At 43.0% G+C, this 19,905-nt stretch overlaps 1 protein-coding gene across 1 annotated transcript in view; it reads right to left on the bottom strand.

Annotated features, from left to right (window-relative positions):
* Positions 1 to 16,464: 16,464 nt before the first annotated feature.
* Positions 16,465 to 19,905, bottom strand: part of SUGT1 (SGT1 assembly cochaperone of MIS12 kinetochore complex) — a 51,449-nt gene continuing 48,008 nt past the window's right edge. Inside the window, exons 11-13 of the mRNA XM_025185289.3 lie at positions 19,573 to 19,663; positions 17,926 to 18,107; positions 16,465 to 17,028 (exon numbers count right to left, since the gene is read on the bottom strand). Of these exons, the coding sequence (XP_025041074.3) occupies positions 16,927 to 17,028; positions 17,926 to 18,107; positions 19,573 to 19,663 (375 nt within the window). The 3' untranslated portion in view covers positions 16,465 to 16,926. The remainder of the gene's footprint in view (positions 17,029 to 17,925; positions 18,108 to 19,572; positions 19,664 to 19,905) is intronic.

Here is a 19,905-nt window from a genome sequence, read left to right on the forward strand (position 1 = left end):
CATGAGTAGTTCCATTGGCTTTACTGGGACCACTTATGCAAATAGCTGCTCACCTCTGAAAATAAAGGACTCACTGTCTAGCCCTCAGTGTTTGCAGGCACTGGGCAGCAATAGGGCTTGCTCCTGCAGGGTGCTAAGCATCTCCCTACTAAAGTTTTGGGAGCTGAGACACTTGCAGGATGGGCAGTGATTTATGATTTTTATTATGCCTTTACTCACAAAGGGGGGTAGGACTCAACAGTCCAAGCAAAGTAGATGGGACCATTCACAAAGTACAATACTCCCTATCATGAAGAAGGGGCACAATCTTGCCATGAATTTGATGGCTGAAGTAGTAGTGGTTGCTAATGAACCTATTCTGACATGTAGCTAACCCAGTTCTTACACTGCTTGCTTTGACATACTTGTGGTTCAAAAAAACCCACATGGAATGAAAAATAAGCTACCTACCTAAAAAGCAATGTTAAATGAGGAAGGTTGAATGAGTACAGAATACATTCTATATTTTTGACTACTCCAATGATTACTTTTTACATTAACTCCTCTCCCCTGGCTTAATATGGAGAAAATAGCATTTTTTATTCAAACAAATTCTGTTCTCAAGATGTAACTGAAGATTCTTTCATGGAATTTTAAGGTCTGTGAAATTTGAGGTTGGCTTTTACATCAAGATCTAACCCTGATCTAGTGTGTGTTTTAAAAGTATAGCACACAGGTGTTCTACACTGCTCTAGAGAGTCACAGATGGGCAAGCTGCAGCCACCAGCAAAAATAAGTCCAGGAAGAATTCCACAAACGTTTCCAATTGACACCAAGGCCTCAAAATGGAAACTGTGGGAGATACTATGACACTCTGTACCTCAAGCAGCTCCCTGGAACTCCCTATTCAACACTGATAGTATGATGTTTTTGTACAAAGTATGCCTTATAAAGTTGTCATTTTGTAAGTCTTCATCTGTTGAACAATAATAACCCATTGGATTGCATGTACTATCACTGTATGTGATGTTATGCAGTATTGCTATGTGTAACTGTAATATGTTGTGAGGCTGGGAACATCCACAACCTTAGAACAAAGGATTAGCCAATAGCCATCAATAGTCAGGTGGTTATTAATGGCTCATCAATACACAATCCACTATTCCAAAGGCTTCTCAGAGAAGACTGGTACACAATGGAGACTCTACACCCCATCACAGCAAGGATCTTTCTAGTAGCTGGAAGAAGGTATAGAGAGGAAGAGATGTCATCACTTGGCCTCTTCTCCTTCCCCCCACATCTCAACACTTGGGCTAGGTCTACACTATCGTCTTTTTTTCAGAAAAAGCTATGCAAATTGCGCTCAGCAATTTGAATAGCTTTTTCCAATTGCTTTTCCAGAAGAGGCTTTTCCGCCATTTGGCCCTGTCTAGATGGGGCCAAATGGCAGAAAAGCCTCCTCTTGCAGAGGAGCCCATATTCCTCATAGAATGAGGTATATAGGGCTCCCCGACAGAGCGTGTTTCCTTTTCCACATGAAAAAGCGGAAGAGCAAACGCGTTCTCTGGATGCAGCGGAGTTTTTCTGGGATACCTCCAATATTCTAGAAAACCCCCGCAGTCTAGACATACCCTTGAAGGAATGTCTGGAAGAAAAAGACTGAATTGGGAAAGAGTGGTCCCAGACTTGGCATATTGAGGAACTGTATCCTGTTTGTGCCATCAGTCAGGTGAAGAAAGCAGTCCAATTCAGCTCAAGCTTAGACTAAAAGTTTAGGATTTAGAAAGCATGTTTTTTTTTCTAACAGTAATTAACTCTGACCTTTATACTTGCCACTTATAATCACTTAAAATCTATCATTCTGTAATAAACTTATTTTAATGTTTTATCCTTACCACTGAGTGGCTGTGTCTAGACTTGCCAGTTTTTCTGGAAAATCAGCCACTTTTCCGGAAAAACTTGCCAGCTGTCTACACTGGCCACTTGAATTTCTGCAAAAGCACTGACGATCTCATGTAAGATTGTCAGTGTTCTTGCAGAAATACTATGCTGCTCCCATTCTGGCAAAAGTCCTTTTGCGCAAAACTTTTGTGCAAAAGGGCCAGTGTAGACAGCTCAGATTTGTTTTCCGCAAAAAAGCCCCGATTGTGAAAATGGCGATCGGGGCTTTTTTGCGGAAAAGCGCGTCTAGATTGGCATGGACACTTATCCGCAAAAAGTGCTTTTGCGGAAAAGCATCCGTGCCAATCTAGACACTCTGTTCCGAAAATGTTTTTAACAGAAAATTTTTCCGTTAAAAGCATTTCTGGAAAATCATGTCAGTCTAGATGTAGCCATTATGTCTACAGTGGTTGGGAAATTTGCTCAGGTTACAAAGGCTGATGCATGTCCTCTCGCCTATGAAGAAGTGATGAACTAAGTAATAACCTTACACTGATCATCATGCTTATGACCAGTATAAGACAATCCAGTGCAATTCTAGGGGAATTGGATGGAGCCTCTCCCGTTACTTCATGAGTGTTTGGCAGATCATTCAGGTAACTCAGTTGGGTTTGTCCCAACCTGTGGATGTTTCTGTAAGTGCAGCACCAGTCAGAGGCTTGTAGCTTGACAACAGCAGCACAATGTGATGAATACAAGTTGGTGGGTTTTGTAAAGCTCTGCACACCCCTATTCCTGGTTGCACAGATACCCTTTAAGATACAACTGTTACCAGGCAATAGAGAGATAGACAGGAAACAACTGTGGATGCAAACTTGGCCCACCATGTAAGAAAATCAAGTTTCCCCACAAAGTTTTCCAGACATCCAAGGAAGACAGATGATTCTCGCTGAGAATTCAATACTCAGAAACAAAAAAACATTCTGCAAGGGACAGGCAGACAACGGGACAGTACGCTGCCATCCTGGAGCCATGCTAAGATTAGATATGATTTTGGAGTCAACAAGAAGGATTGGTTCACATCAGCACTAATGACACTGTGTTGCGCGGTATCTTGTAGATAATAGATGGTTTTGGGGTCTCGGGTGTCAAAGAACAATCTCTGAAATCCTTCCCCAGTCCTACTAACAGAAAAAGACACACGATGCTGGAAATAAACCAGTGTGTAGGTAAGTGGAGTAACGTATGTGGTTTCATGGAACACCTTCTATGAGGAGAGCAAGCAGTATAGTTTGGATGACCTCCACCTCAATATAAGGGGTCCAATCTTCTCAGCGACAGGCTGACTAGTCAGGAGAGTGTTAACCTAGTAAGCCAACATTGTGCCGATATTTTTTAAAAAGGTAAATGGGACGACACAGATAGTTATAGGCTGATCAGTCTGACATTGAACCCAGGTAAGATAATGGGAGTGGTTTATGCGGGACTTGACTAATACAGAATTAAAGAAAGGCAATAAAACCAATACCAATCAACATGAGTTGATTGAAAATAGATCCTGTCACAAGCACCTGATATCTAGTTTTAAATGAGATTTCAAGTTTAATTGATAAAGGTGTTGATATATTTAAACTTCTGTATGGCATTTGACTTGGTACCGCATGACATTTTAACAAACTAGAATATACAATTAACATGGCACTCATCTTAAATAGATTAAAAGCTAGCTACCGTAACTGATGGCCTCAAAATGTGATTGTAAACAGGGAACCAGGAATGTGTTTTTAGTGGGGTCCTGTTGGGGCTGGTTCTTGGCCCTATGATATTTAACATTTTTATTAATAATTTGGAAGAAAACCTAAAATCATCATTGATGATGTTTGCAGAGGACACACCAACTAGGAGAGAGAGTGGAAAATAATGAAAAGGGCAGGTCATTGCTACACAGTTATCTGGCTTGTATCGTACACTGGGATTCAGAGCCCAACCTTCAGCCTGATCTGTAATGTCTACACCACTGTTTTTAGTACACCAGGGCTATGTCTACACTCGTGGCTTCTTGCACCAGAAATATGCAAATGAGCAGGGCTTGACAAATCTGCTTATCTACTCACCCGTGGCGAAGAGATTTCAGCCGTTCGCCCCGTTTACCGGCGGTTCGCGCATGCGCAGTGCAGGGCTAGTGAGTGGTTTTCGCCGCAATTGTTGAGCCCTGCAAATGAGGCTAACCGTGGAATATCTCTGAGCCTCATTTGCATACCTAATGAGCCGCCATTTTTTTCAGAAGAGGCTCTTGCGCCAGAAGGAGCTGTCTACACTGACCCTTCTTGCACAACAAAAACCCTCTTGCACAGTGTCATTATTCCTGAAAAGTAATCGGCATAACGGCGTTGCGCAAGAGGGTTTTTGTTGCACAAGGGGCAGTGTAGACAGCTCCTTCTGCTGCAAGAGCCTCCTCTGAAAAAAAATGGCGGCTCATTAGGTATGCAAATGAGGCTAGGCAATATTCCACACAGCCTCATTTGCATATTTCTGGCACAAGAAGCCGCGAGTGCAGACATAGCCTAGCCCTGCTACCATGAGTTTGTGGACCTGGGCTGGGAGGCTCACTCCCAGATTCAGAACAGATCTCTCTTACATCAAGTGTGGGCAATAATACTTGATGTGGTGGGGGGAAGTGTCTGGGAAGGTCTTTGCGTAAAGGATGGGGTTGTGGCTTGGGGCAAGGGATTGGGGGCCAGGGTCTGGAATCCACAGGAGAGGATTCTGACCTGGAGGCGGGGTGTAAGAAGGGGTGTAGTTTGAGAGGAGGTTATGGCCCAGGACGGGTGCAGGAAGGGGGCAGATGGTTAGGGGAAGGGAGGTACTGGGTTGTAAGGTGCAGGCTCTGGCTGGGAGGCGATTACTTAGGTGGCTCCCTGCCAGAAGGTCCCTTAGGCAGGTTCCCTGCCTTCCATACCCCCCACACACCACTCAAAGTCTCTGGCTATGGGGGGGGTCATGTACTTCTCTGAATGCCCCGAGTTGCATGTGCTGCAAACATGACCCAGGAAGCTCCCATTGGCCAGTTCCCTGCCCCATCTCTGCACACTGTTCAGAGTGGCTGGCTGAAGGGGCCATATGCTTCTCTGAGCGTTGTGAGCTGGGGAGACGGGGACTTTGTGTGTTGCCCCTACCTAGCCACTCTGAACAGTGTGCAGAGGTAGGGCAGGCAGGGAACGTTGCCTGAGGCTCCTGATGAGCCTCATGTCAGATTTTGCCCACCCCTGCTTTATACATTGCTGCCAAACTCCTCCCACTGGTGTTGCCCTGTCTATAAGGTATGTGGGGAGTAGGAATACGTCATTCAGCTCATTTTGCAACAAAAGGGAGAAACCAATGCAAATTAGAAGACCCAACCTGTTTGGGGTACCAGATCTGATCAGAAGACCGTCTCTTAGGGAGAAAACTATCAGTTTCTTATACACAAATAAAGGCAGATTCTGGAGAGCTGCTGTCTGGATCTGATACCCTCCTATTGTCTTGCTACTCTAGTACATTGGGAAAAATACATCAACTATAATCCATTTTCTCACTGTACAAAAAAACCCACCCCATACTCAAATATCAATTTGTATATTTCTAAAGATCAGATGCTATGTAGGGCAAAGTAGCAATCTGCTATCATGCTGCCACTGGGGTTGGTGGTGTTGCTACATTCTTATTGAACAAAACAACCTAAGATGTTTAAAAAGAGTTCATTTGTCTGTACTCAGACACAGACCTAGTACTTTAGATTGACAATCCTAGGTCACAAATTGAGATGGATAAGAGAACTATAGCTTGCTCACTTACAAGAATTATCCTGAGGCTAAACCATTAAATTTGCAGTATACAAGACTCAAGGGTGTATAAGCACCAATGCATTTTTTTGCCTTCAGCTAAGAAAGTGTGTTAACTCCCAAAGTAGTGAAACTGTACTCAGCTAATGCAGAGAACATCTTAGGGGCTCCTGTCTCTACTTTCATTTAATAAAAGCCCGCAGGGAGGTTTTTATCAGCCAAAACCAGAAATATCTTGAAACTAAGTCCTAGAAAAGGACAACTTGACTAGTAGGAAAAATCTCTAAAATTACTTTTTTTGGGACTCAATTTTTAAGGGCTTATATAATTTATTTAGCTTTTTTCCCCCAGCAACACCTATCAGTCTCTAAATGCATTTAGGAGGTTATGCATGGTCCATATGTAATGCACATTAAGAAGATATTCAAATATAATAAGCCTCCCAAGCTCTTCCTCCATCATGCTCTCTATTTCACCTAGCCAATCTCTCCTGTCACCAGAAAAACTAGGGCCAAGGCTACACCAGCACTTCACAGCTCTAACTTTCTGGGTCAGGGGTGTGAACCCTCCTTGCTCCTGCCCAAAAGCAGCAAGTTATGGCGCTGTAAAGCACCAATGTGAACCAGGCAACAGCACTGGGAGCCGTACTGCCTGCGTTGTTAGCTACCCTCCTCTCAGAGGTGATTTACACGGAGAGCTGGGAGCTCTCTCCCAGTGCTTGTGTCATGGCCACCCTTTCAGATTAAAGTGCTGCCACAGCTGCACTTTAAACTGTTTAGTGTAGACAAAGCCTGGGAGAACAGGTGACTATAAGACTATCCTGAAGATCATCACATGCAGATTCTGAAAGATTTAAGTGGAAGAGTGAATTCCAAAGCCAAGGACTCCGTCTGAGATTAGCCTGCTGCCAAGTTTATTGTTGTGAGCTGGTATGACCTTTAACAAGGTGGTACCACCCTTCGTTTACATCTATGGTAGACATGTAAGTCAAGACCAGTTCATTCTTCCACAACAATTGCCATATATTTGCCAAATTCCAAATAAAGGTTTTCTCCAAAAGTTCAATATACTTTGCTGCTTCTGAGCACGGTTACTAAGGCCCAATCTACAGAAGGGGAAAATGTGTATTTTTGTAACACATTAGCAAAAAATCCTAGTAAACTGGCAGAAAATTAAAAAAAATCCACCATTTATATGCTAGGAAATAAGGTACAGCTAAGAGAGTTAAAGTTTCAGTTATCTATGTCATTAGAATAAATTGCTACGTCTTACAGATTTTTGTGAATGAATGCTGGGACACCAAGTTGCTGCCCTACAACTGTATTCATCTGGCATATTGGACCTACCATCCCATGAGGCTGCCATTGCCCATGTGGAATAGGTTTTAATCTTGAATGAAGGATACTTCCCCCTTGGCTTTATATGCCTATAAAATTCCCCACCTAATGTATCTGGATAAGGAGGCCCTAGAGGCTCTTGGTCCCTTAAGTCTGTGATGTATTAGAATAAACGAAGAATAAGTTTTTTGGAGGGTCTTAATATAAATTGTCCTCCTGATGTGTGTCAAAGGTGTGCCATTTCCTTTTTTTCCCCCAAATGGTCTGGATTGGGCAAAAGAAGGGGAGTGAAACCTGGGACTGGTGAAAAAAAGAATGTATTTTAGGAGTGAATGATGGATCCATCATTATGGAAAATACAATTCTGAAGGAAGACAGAGGGCTCTGAACTATAAGACCCTTCATGAGTAACTTTGAAAAGTAACTTGGAAACAAAATACACATACACTTTGGACAGAGGTTCGATTGGTGAAATTTAGAACATATTCAATACTAGGGAAAGATCTCATGAGGCTATGCTGTGAATATGAATATGGTCTGATTAGTTTGGAAAAAATTTTTGATGTCAGGGTGATGGGATAAGGGAGGTTGACTGACCCTTGGCTGCCATTATGGAGTAGAAAACTGTTGTTTGCATGGGGGCATCACATGAATCCTCAGGAGGAGGAGGAGATGCAGGAGCTACTGAGGTCACCGTGAATTGCTTAAGTCGAGGAGGCCACAGAAGCTGCCCTAAAAAAATCAACCCTGGACCTTCACTCTGGTGGTAGGTTCATGTGTCCAGCAGGGACACTGTATCAGGTCCTGCCAATGAAGAGGCCAGAACCTTACTGTTGCCAGAGGCACAGCAGCCTGGCAATGCCAGGAGAGGTGCTGAGATCAGGACCAGTACCATGAGCTGAGAGATACAAATGACTTGGCATCCAAGTCAGAAATACACTCCCCCCGGCCATGGAGGAGCTGAAGTGGATGGTGCCAGAGATCAGTGCCAAGAGAAATAACTGGGATGGCTCATTATGGCAGGCATCCCCCAGTGCTAGAGCAGTCAAGGAAGGCATGATCTGTGCCACAGGGGCCATGAGCTTCTGTGTCAGTAATTGCTCAGTTTGTAACTAAAAGGGACTATTACTATGGGGAGTCTAATAGTATGCACACTGCATTCTCCATGGCATAGTGATACTTTAACCGCCTGCAGGTGGAACCAAACCTGGGGCCTCAGGATAAGAGCCTCTACAGTTTGAGCTATAAAGCCAGCTGGCTCTCAGCTTAGGCTGTAGAATTCACTCATTGTTCTCTCTTGTCTTGCCATAAGTGGCCTAAGTGCCACTACATGGGACAGTGAACCACACCCACTAGGGCCACATCTACACTGCAGGCTTCTTGCACAAAAAGTTGTTGCGCAAGAGCCCATCCACACGGCCATGTGCTTTTGTGCAAGAGCGTCCATGGCAGCGTGGATGCTCTCTTGTGCAAGAAAGCGCTGGTCATTTTAGCCTGTTACCCGTCCACACATGCCTTTTTGCGCAAGAGCTCTTGTGCAAGAAGGCTTATTCCTCGTAGAAAGAGGAATAACTCTTGCGCTAAAAGCCTTGTGTTCTTATAATTTACTGTACTTTTTCTTGCTCAAGAACACACTTGTAGTGTGGACGCTCCACAAGTTTTTGTGCAAAAACTCTGCAGTGTAGACGTAGACTAGTGTGTGGGTTACAATATAACAGCAGTTATAGTCTATCAGACTGTTCTTAAGTTGAGAGCAGCACAACTCAGAAACCAGTGTCAGTATGGCACCCGGAAGTGCAGGGCAGCATAGTCTGTGGCCAGAGTCTGTGCAGTTTCCCTTGGCGTCAGGGTGACGCAGCCATGTAGCCAGACTATGTGGCTTCCCAAGGGGACAGGGCCATGTGGCCTAATGGCAAAAGTTTATACAGCTCCCCGGGGGGCAGGGCCATACGATCTAGTGGTCAGAGCCAGGAAAGTGGGCCACTACCTAAGGGTGAATAGCAGCAGGATAAGGGGACTTGGGCTAGGACAGAACGGAAAAGGAAGGCTTAAGGCCGTCAGTCGCTGAGGAACCCTACTGCAGTATGATCTTGCTCCGGTGGTAGATACCAGTCTTCCCACTTCCCTGGGCCAATTCCCAAAGCATCTCCTCAGGTAACCGTTCATACAGCATTGAAATCTCCATGTTCTCTGGTGAGGGTAACTCCTATGCCTCCTTACGCTTATTGGACCACCACACTTGGGAAACCTTTGGTCAGATCGGGGGGCACCCTTGTTGCAGTCTAGTACAAAACACCTAGGCTGTGTCTAGACTGGCCAGTTTTTCTGGAAAATCAGCCGCTTTTCCAGAAAAACTTGCCAGCTGTCTACACTGGCCGCTTGAATTTCCGCAAAAGCACTGACTTCCTACTGTAAGAAATCAGTGCTTCTTGCAGAAATACTATTCTGCTCCCATTCAGGCAAAAGTCCCTTTTGCGTAAAGCTTTTGTGCAAAAGGGCCAGTGTAGACAGCTCAGATTTGTTTTCCACAAAAAAGCCCCGATCACGAAAATGGTAATCGGGGCTTTTTTGCGGAAGAGCGCGTCTAGATTGGCACAGACGCTTTTCCGCAAAAAGTGCTTATGTGGAAAAGCGTCCGTGCCAATCTAGACGCTCTGTTCAGAAAATGCTTTTAATGGAAAACTTTTCCGTTAAAAGCATTCCCAGAAAATCATTCCAGTCTAGACGCAGCCCTAGAGTATCTAGCCAATACCAGTGATTGGTGTACTTGTTTCTTCACTATGGGCATTAGGGAATCAGGGCTTGTATCTTATGAATTAGTGGTTGTACCTTGACGACGACTCCTATATATCTAAAGGTATGTCACCTCTTCCTTACCACAATGACATTTTGCAGGGCTGGTCACCCGAAGGGCCTTGAAAATGAGAGCCATTTGCTGAAGATGGTCCTCCAAATTGCCACTTTAAATCACAATGTATCCATATAGGCAACTGCATATCAATCATGAGGCTACAGTACCCTGTTCTGTACCCTGTTCAACTGCTGGAGGGTAGCTACTCCATGTAGGCAAAAGGGTACTGTTATGAACTGGAAGAGGCTGAATGGGGTGGGAAATGCTAACTTTGCCTTCGAGTTTGAGACTTGCGTATCTGTCAATATCCTTTTGTTAACAATCAACAAATATTTGGCTCCCCCTGGTCATTCCAAGAGTTCTTGGATGTGTAGCATCAGATATCTCTTGGTTCAAAGTGTAGCACCGACCTTTTGAAAATCAATGCAAAATTGGATGGTTCCATTTGGAAGAACCCGTATGATGGGGCTTCATTATTCAGGCCAAGATTCTTCCATCACTCCCATCTCAAACGTCATCTCCAATTCCTGGTGGATGGGATCCCACTTCTTGGAAAGGTACTGATAAGTCATCCCCCACCCACTGTCCTGGAGTTGTTACAAGGTGGTGGTTTATGATATCAATCTACCCTGGGCATGACAACAAGACATCCAGGAATTTCTGTATGAGATGTTGTAATAGTTCTCATGCATGAGGTTAAGATCTCCCATTACCAACAGCTTCAGACCCATTAGTGGTCCTAGTTCCAGTTCCAGGGGTGACGGTGCAATGAATAAGGCCTCTCTGATCTTCAGGCTTTCAACAAGTTCACATGGTACGTGCATACTTCTTTACATTGACACACCTCAAACGGGCCTTGCCATTTGGCTTATCGCTTTGACATGGAAGAAAATAATGATACAACCCAGTCCCCAGGCTCAAAGCTACATACCTCAGTCCCAATTTTGTATTGTTGGGTCTACAAGGCTCATAAGTTCTCTTGAGTGAAGGCATCAAAGCCAGAAGACACTTAACTTCATAACACATAGTGGGTTGATCCTAGGGCCTGTGTCTCTTGCACTTTCTAGTCCTCTTTTAGAAGATCAAGGATGCCCCAGGGTTGTCTCCCATAGAGCTCAAAGGAAGAGAACCTGGTCAAAACTTGTGGGACCTCCCTCAAGGAAACAGGAGAGCAGAAAACAATAAGTTCCAGTGTTGGGATTTATCTTTCATGAACTTGTGGAACATGGACTCGAGGGTTCCTTTAAAACATTCAACTAATCCATCAGTTTGTGGGTGGTAGATTGAAATCTTGAAGGTCTGAATATTTATGAAATGGCACAACTCAGCTATTAATTTGGAAGACACACTGGTGTCCTGATAAACTAGGATTTGAGTAGCCCAACCTGGGTGAAAATCTTCACTAGCTCCATCATGATGCTAGGGACCATCCCTATGCATAAGGAAATGGCCTCGGGGTAGCATGTTGCATAATCCACAAGTACAAGAATGACTCAGTTACTTGTCTGGCTCTTCTCTAGTGGCCCCACAAAATCTATGCCAACTCTTTCAAATGGCATGCCAACTACGGGGAGTGACATGGGGGGGCTAAAGGGTACCCCTTTCAGTCTGGGGTGCTGGACAGGAGGCACAATAATTCCTTACCTTCTAATGTATGCCAGGCCTAAAAAAAAAAAGTTGTGCTAACCTCAAGGATCTTCTCTCAAGTGATCTGCCAAAAGTACCGCATGAACCAGCTGCAGGAAACTCCAGCATAACCCCCAGGACACCAAGAGCTGTCACTTCTTGCATGTGGGTTCCTGCACTAATCGGTAGAGGAGGTCCCCTTGGATCTCAAACCAGGTTCCTTGGGGGAGGTCATGGTATACTGTCTCCATGGTCTGAGGTCACTGCCTATTCCTAAGGCTCAACAAAAGGATATGTCCTCATCATGCTTCAACTCCACTGGAGTATCTTCTATATGGTGCTACCTGCTTGGTAGGACTTGGCAGGTGGGTTAGGGGGTTTAGAGAGCCCTTCCCCAAGATTGGTTTCCAAAGGGTGGCCAAATAATTTTCCCCTCAATGACTCAGCTTCTTCCCCTCCTGAATGTTGCTGTCCACGGTTCTGCAGGATCTCCTGGAATTCTGGCCATTCTCCCCCTCCACCCCCAATACCACAAGGGAGGCCAGTTGGAAGCTATGACAACCAGAATAATTTCTTCCCAGCAGAAGACCTCAAGCCTTACGTAGGTGGTTGGGTATGGCCGTATATCCCCATGGATAAGCTGAAAAACTCCCAACAAGCAGTTTTTCTGAACCTCTCTTCCAGGTTCAGGAGCTGGCTACACAGACTTGCCTATAACTACAATCCATGTGGGGCAGTCCCACAGAAAGTGCCCTGCTTGGTCCCACTTTCAGCAGCAGTCTCAGGCTCCCCTAGCCCTGGTATATGCCTTCAGGTTTGTTTGGTTTTTTTGAGGGTCTCCTCCGCTGTTCGTCAAAGTCCAGCTGACGGTATGCCTGCATTCAAGGACTGGGAGTTTAGCTGGTGGAGAAGGTGTTGTGATTCCACTGCGTCTATTTTGTAGCTGAACCCAGATCCACCAAGGCAGCCATTTTTTGGATCGGTGTGACAGTCAGCTGGCTAAGCCAGAGCTCTGCCACTGTAGCCTGGCTAAAGAGGCTGAGGAGAAGCAGCTGAGCAAGCCCAGGCCTGCAGAGCTATTAGAAGCAGCTGCGGGCTTCACTGGGCGAGGTCTATATAAGGCAAAGGAAGGAAGCAGGAGGGGGCAAGGAGGCATAAGAAGCCAGGGTATGGCTGACTGTGCTCCCAGGCAGACAGAGGAGCTGGCTGAATTGACTGTAAGCTTTGTACATGGAAAGTGGTGGGAACTAATAATAAAAGCACGGATGACTGCACCAGAAGACTCTGGCTGATTTGTGGACTAGAAGGTCTCCCAGACCAAGGGGCCTGAGTGGGGACTTCGCCACAATCAGTCACTCTTGTTGGGTCTGGTGTTGTTGCTGTTGATTGGCCTTTCCAAATACCATTTCAAAATCTAGTCAGTCTCCATCTTGGGCAAAGTGACAAGCAGGCAGGTGAAGGAAGGTCAGTCTGCAAATGTTCTCCTGCCCCTGGGGCCTTCACTAGAACCCCGTTGTTGTCCATACTCACAACCGTGTGTTGTGAGATATGCGCATTCGACCTTCCTTAAGGAGGGTTGGGGTAGTGACACAACCAGAGTTACAGTCTATCGAACTTGCCTGAAAGAGCAGTACAGTCCAGAGGATAGAGTCACTATGGCGGTCCTCGAGTGCAAGGCAGCACAACATACTAGCAAAAGCCTATCCAATTTTCCTTGGAATCAGGACTGCATGACCTAGTAGCCAGAATCTATACAGCTGCCTGTGGAAACAGGGCTGCATGGCCTAGTGGCCAGAGCCATGGAAGTGGGCCACTAGCTAAGAGTAACTGGTCACTGCATAAGGAGACCTGGATCCTCCCTCTGCACTGGGCTCAGGGCCCTGTTTGCCAAGGGAGTGATTGTCACTCAGCAGGGAATTCTACTGCAAAATGGATGGTAGATATCGCTCACCCTGCCTTCCTGGGCCACTGCATACCACATTTCCTGAAGTAACCATCCATACAGCCTTAGGATCTCCATGTTCTCTGGTGGGGGATACTCCCTGGAGGTTGACTCTCTGCAACCCACTGGAACCAGAAAACCTAGGGACCTGTCTGGTGAACTGCCATCTGTGGTCTGGAGCCTCTACCAAACATCTTCTCCCCTGGGTGTCAGCACAGAATGAGCTGGGCTACTCCCTTTTATACCAAGGTAACAGTTGGAGCATGCTCAGCATGGTCTGAGGGACCCATAATATGGGATTAACCCTCTCCTGTCCAGTGAAAAGTATGCACACCCCACCACAGGTCTAACAACAAGAATGTCATATGAAAGATATGCAAGGTAACTGTCCCACCCAGCACCAGTGAAGCCTCAGATGGAGTTGTATCCAATTCTGAGCACCACACTTTAGGAAAGAGGGACAAATTGGAGAGTCCAGAGAAGGGCAAAAGGGACAAAAGGTTTAGGAAACTTAACATAGGAAGAAAAATTAAATAAACCAGGAAGATTGGAGGTATGTCTACACTAAGTTCCCCCCCCCGAAAAACAGCATTTTTTCCAAAAAACTTCAATTACGTCCACACTGCAATCATGTTCTTTCGAAAAAAATGGAAAGAACTGAAGGGTTTTTCCAACATTGGTAAACATCTTTTTACGAGGAAGAAGCCTTTTTCTGAAACAGCTCTTTTGGAAAAAGGTGCGTGTGATGGGGAAGAGGGAATTCTTTCGCAAGAAGAGGAAAGAAGAAAAATCACAGGTGCCCTGGGGGCCATTCCACCCATAGTAATCAGTTTACATGAGACAGTGTCCATTCTACGTGGATGCTATCTGTCGAAAAAGCAGATCGCTTTTTTGGTGCGCTTTTGCAGTGTGGACACTCCCTTTCGGAAGATGTTTCTTCAGAAGATCTCTTCCAGAAAAGCTTCTTCCAAAAGAAGCCTGCAGTTTGGACATTGCCTGAGTCTTGAGAAAAGACGACTGGGGTGGAGGGAGATCTCATAACAGCCTTCAAATACATTACCTATTATTGCTACTCCTATTGTGGTGTGAAAAATGTTCATTCGGAGTCTGGACCTGACAAAAAAAATAAACTGACAAGTCCTGTATAACAAAAAGGCTGCTTACAAAGACAGTCAAATGTTCTTCATATCCAATGAAGGTAGAACATGCAGTAAATGGTCTTACTTTGCAGCAAGGGAGATTTTGCTTAGATATTACAGAAAAAGCTAACTATAAGAGTACTTAAACTCTGAAATATGCTGTCAAGGGGCACTAGAATCCCCTCTCATTGGAGGTTTTGGAGAACACATTGGAAAATATGTCAGGAATGATTTAGGTTTATCTACTCCTGCCTCAGCCCAGGGGGTGCACTAGATGACCTCTTGAAGTCACTTCCAACCTTACACTGCTATGATTCTATAAGCACTCAGAAGTTTGGGGTTACCAATATGTTTCATTAGCAAAATTAAAAATTTTCCCCACCACTATTCTGAGCAGTTCTCCCTTCCCTCCCAGACTATATGAAACTTCCGATATTTTGGTCAACTGTATTTGCAACAAGTGGGTAACAGATCAGGAGGACAGCTTACCAATGTTGGCAGCACCTAACAGGCCTTACATAAGAACGGCCATACTGGGTCAGACCAAAGGTCCTTCTAGCCCAGTATCCTGTCTACCGACAGTGGCCAACACCAGGTGCCCCAGAGAGGGTGGACCAAAGACAATGATCAAGCGATTTGTCTCCTGCCATCTCTCTCCAGCCTCTGACAAACAGAGGCCAAGGACACCATTTTATCCCCTGGCTAATAGCCTTTTATGGACCTAATCTCCATGAAATTATCTAGCTTCTCTTTAAACTCTGTTATAGTCCTAGCCTTCACAGCCTCCTCTGGCAAAGAGTTCCGCATGTTGACTACACACTGTGTGAAGAACTTTCTTTTATTCGTTTTAAACCTGCTACCCATTAATTTCATTTGGTGACCTCTAGTTCTTCTATTTAGGGAACTAATAAATAACTTTTCTTTATCGGCCCTCTCCACCCCACTCATGATTTTATAGACCTCTATCATATCCCCCCTCAGTCTCCTTTTTTCTAAACTGAAAAGTCCCAGTCGCTTTAACCTCTCCTCATATGGGACCCGTTCCAAACCCCTAATGTTAATGTGGGGGCCTTAATGTTAATGTGATAAAATAAGACATGAAAAGAGGGATTAGAGAACATATTTGCATCCCTTTGAAGGCCCACAGCCAACCAAGCAAAGTATGCATGAAGAGAGAGGGTGGGGGCTCAACCCTGAAGACTGTGATCTCAATTTCTATATCCTATTGCCTTTTAAAGCTTTATCAGGATGGAAGGCCTGTACTGAGGTACAGTAAGGATGCTGAGGTTCTTCTTTAAAAATACTGAAACACTCAATGCAATGTCCTGCTTTTTAGAAGATCGATACAAACAAAAAGTTCTCTAATCCCTCTTTTCAGGTCTTATTTTATTACTTTAACCTTAAAACTTGTTAGTTGCTGCCAACATTGGTAAGCTGTCCTCTTGATCTGTTAACCATATTTGTTGCAAGTACAGTTGACCAAAACCAAATCTATGCATTATTGTTTTTCTATCTCCTTTCCCCCAGGAGTAGAAACAGAGGACTGACAAAGGACACATCTGTCTATAGACAAGGTAGATAGATCTTTTCCAGATACATTAGTCTTCTTCTCTACTCCCACCACCTGGTGCTGCACATCCCCCCACAAGTACGAAGCATGGGGGCCCTAGCAATTCCTCACTCCTGATGCTTCCATTTCAGCCTTCCCTCCTTGGTGATTCCTGTTCCTTCAAGAAAAAGGTGAGAGAGAGTTCATTCTTCTTTTAGCAGAGCGGGACTCTTGCTCCTATACGCTCACAATATCTGTATTACTCAGCTTTTACGTCTCCAAATATATATTTTGATTTTATGTTTTTTCTTCCACAGACAAACATAAAATGAACCAAACTTCTTTATGGAAAAAAATTTATTTTACAGTTTTATTCTTAAGCAGAGTTAAAGAGCAAACAATTAACACTGTAACTGAAAAGTGTGTTTACTCAAAGTTGCCAGCGCTAATAAATTATTCAACAGGAACACTGAATTAAAAATAAGGCAATAATCCTAACAGCCCATTAAAGGTCTCCTCATTCCCCAAAGTACAGAACTGATAAAGCTAGTAGAAAATGTGTATTTATGACGTAGTTCAATCTGTTTCTGAAAACCCCCAATGGACAGGAGTGATGAAAAATAGGCTTCCATTCCTGATTATACCTGAACACCTGTAGACAAAGCAATTATTAACACACACAAGATGTAAAGATGATAATTCCAACCTTCAGGGGAACATTCAGTGCTGTAAATCCAAGAATGCTATGTCACAATGGTCAGTGGGTGAATACAGGCAATGCAAAGATGCCAAATAAACAGATTAGAATTTTTTCCATTCCATGTCATCAGGAGGATTTACTTCAACCTTCCTTTTCCCCACATCAGACCAGTTCGTGCTCAGAACAGTCCCTCCAGACTCCATCTGCAATATTGAAGAAAAATTATTTAGTCTGATAAAGTTAATGATAGCCAGTTATTTAAAAAAATCCACATTTTTATAGCAGATTATATCCTGCAAGGCACGAAACAATGCACTAATGCAGATTCTCTTGGCATTCTCCAGATCTTCTCAAACCCTTCCCTATATCCTATGTGAAATTATGGTTATATTAAACAAAAATTACTTGATCTAAACATTGGATGTGAATAATATTTTGTATCAATCTTCACATATTTCACACAAGATTTTTATATTAAAGTTTAATAAAGCAATAATTCCTGTTGTCATATGTCCATTTTTGATGTGATTAAGACAAATATGTAGTGATGTTACTTCAGTAGCCTCTAATACTCCACTCATTTGTTCTTATGCATCTAAAATTTCTGTTGAAAATTAACAACTGACAGAAAATGGAAGAGTCAGACTCTCTCCTATGAGGATCTTATGACCAACCACAAAAGGAGCAAGGTACTTCTACTAATATTAGTACAGACTCAAACAAACAAATGAGCAAGGATGAAGAGCAATCTTTGTGTTCCAAGTCCAAGCTCACAACTCAAAATTAACAATATAGAGAAATGCAACTCTTTTGTATGCCAGTACTTAAAAATGCTATGATACCAATAGCAGTGGATCATTTGTTTTCACACACAGTAGGAACTGTAGTGACCTGCTAGTGATATCTGTGTGTGCACGCGCTCTTGCAAGTATTTTGTGTAGTTATGCATTTTACTGCAAGTGCAAACAGAAATGTCTAAATATTTGCCTCAAATTATCCCATTTGCATATGTAAATGGAGGGCCAACAAAATTTGGCCTCCAGATATCATTTTATTTATTTCACAACATTCACAAATATGTAAGGATACTGAAATCTTACAAAGGATTTATTCATGGCACGTTTAACTTCATCTGTACCATCCGAATAGATTTGCTGAAAGAGTTTATTTAAAGCAGCATCCCCCTCTAATTTTTCATTCTTTTCTTCTTCTTTGATTTCAATCACCAGTTTGTCCCAGTTCTTTGTATAATGAGAAGACGACGGATATAGGTGTTGGGAGTCTGAAAATTAACATCTACAGTAAGTTAGATTGGCATTTTTGGCAATATTTAGAGCATGAAATAATTAATGCTACTAAGAATTGAGCAAAAAGTACCATGGATCTATAAGTTCAGATCTTGCCAGAAAAGCCCAATTGCTTTTCGGACAAAATTTTTAAGCTAACAAATTAATGGAAATGCTGGATATTAGAAGAACATCTGATACAGCAGCAATACCCTATCTTGTAAAATTCAATCAAAATTTGGTTTGAATAGAAGCCATGATTAACGATTAAAAATTGTCTGTTAAACATGAAAATGATGAACCTGACAATGTATTCATGTGTCACAAGTTTGTGTTATTCAAGATCATAGGACCTGATCCAATGAGCAGTGAAGTCTGTGGGAGTTCTTCCATTCCATGGGTGTTGGATCATAGCCTTCATGATCCCTGGAAGACTGGCTAATGATCACATTAAAATGTCTTGCAATTCATACTAAAAATCAGGTGTTGCTGCAAACATCAGTGAAGGCAGACAAAAAAGGAACCTAGCAAGGCAGGAAACATGGGGAGAATTGAAGATCATCTTGAAAAGTATTCTGAAGAAAAATGCAGTGGGAAGAAGAAATAAGCAAAGCAGTAATGCCTATTATGTGTGGATATAAACAGAAGTTGAGCTTTTACTGAACGCGGCAGCAAAAAATGCTAATGCAATTTTGGGGAACTTATGCAGAAATATCACATAAATCAGAGAGGTGACAACCAATGTTCTACAAATTTAAGTGTGTGAACAGAAGACTTCTTTCAGTTCTGGGTGCCTCAAAAATAAGGAGGTAAGTGAGAAGGAAAACGATGAACATGACACCAGGGATTAGGCAGCTATAGAGACTTATTTATAAGGTAACATTAATGAATGCAATATGTAGCTTAGCTAAGCAACGGTAGGAACAAAGAAGTGCACACTCAGCATACTAGACCTACAAATTGCAGCTGTGAAAATGAAAGCAGAGAGGCATTTTAGATGGTACAAGAGGGCATAAGTAATGAACTGAAATTAAAAAGGATAATTAAGTCAAGTATATCAGGAAGATCTTCTGATGTATGTGAGCGCTAATTTTTTCCAAAAGATACAAGCCCCTCCCAATGCAATAAAGGAGAATACAACTTAATTAGGGTTCCCAATCAAAGGATAAACTTCCAGAGAAACCCAGATGACCAACACACATCCTGAATAATCCTCTCGGGTAAATGACCAGAGTGAACGGCTTAATTCTTAGGGCTTTGCTACCAATCAGAATCCATTCCCACTATGCATGGAATTCATGAAATTAAAGTATCAGAATTACATATTTATATTTACTATAGGTAAACCTTTTGCTACAAGATTTTATATTTTATAAAGACATTCTATGTAATTGAAAAAAAAATTAAATAGGACAGTACATACATTTGCATTGAATGCAGAATGAAGTAAAAAACACAAACCTGATGTATTCTGTTTTAGCTTAGGAGAATCTTCTTGCCCCTCCAGCTTCTCCCATCTTATAGCCTCTGGCTTCTTCATTTTTATCTCAATCTATAGAACATACAAGGTGTATAAAGACAAAAACCTGTAAATCCAGATCACAATAAATAGTTTTGCAGATTAAAGTTGGCTAAGTTGCAGGATAGTCAGAGGTAGCAGATACTAATTTATTATTTTTAAAAAAATCTCAAATCTATACCATCCAGTTACACAAAAGTTAAACTAGGAATAATTTTATTAAGCTCATTTTCCTCCCTTCCTATTCCCTATTGTTCATTATTCACTCCAGTCTT

The sequence above is a fragment of the Pelodiscus sinensis genome, chromosome 1 (genome assembly GCF_052426305.1).
Source record: "Pelodiscus sinensis isolate ZL-2025 chromosome 1, ASM5242630v1, whole genome shotgun sequence".
NCBI lineage: Eukaryota > Metazoa > Chordata > Testudines > Trionychidae > Pelodiscus > Pelodiscus sinensis.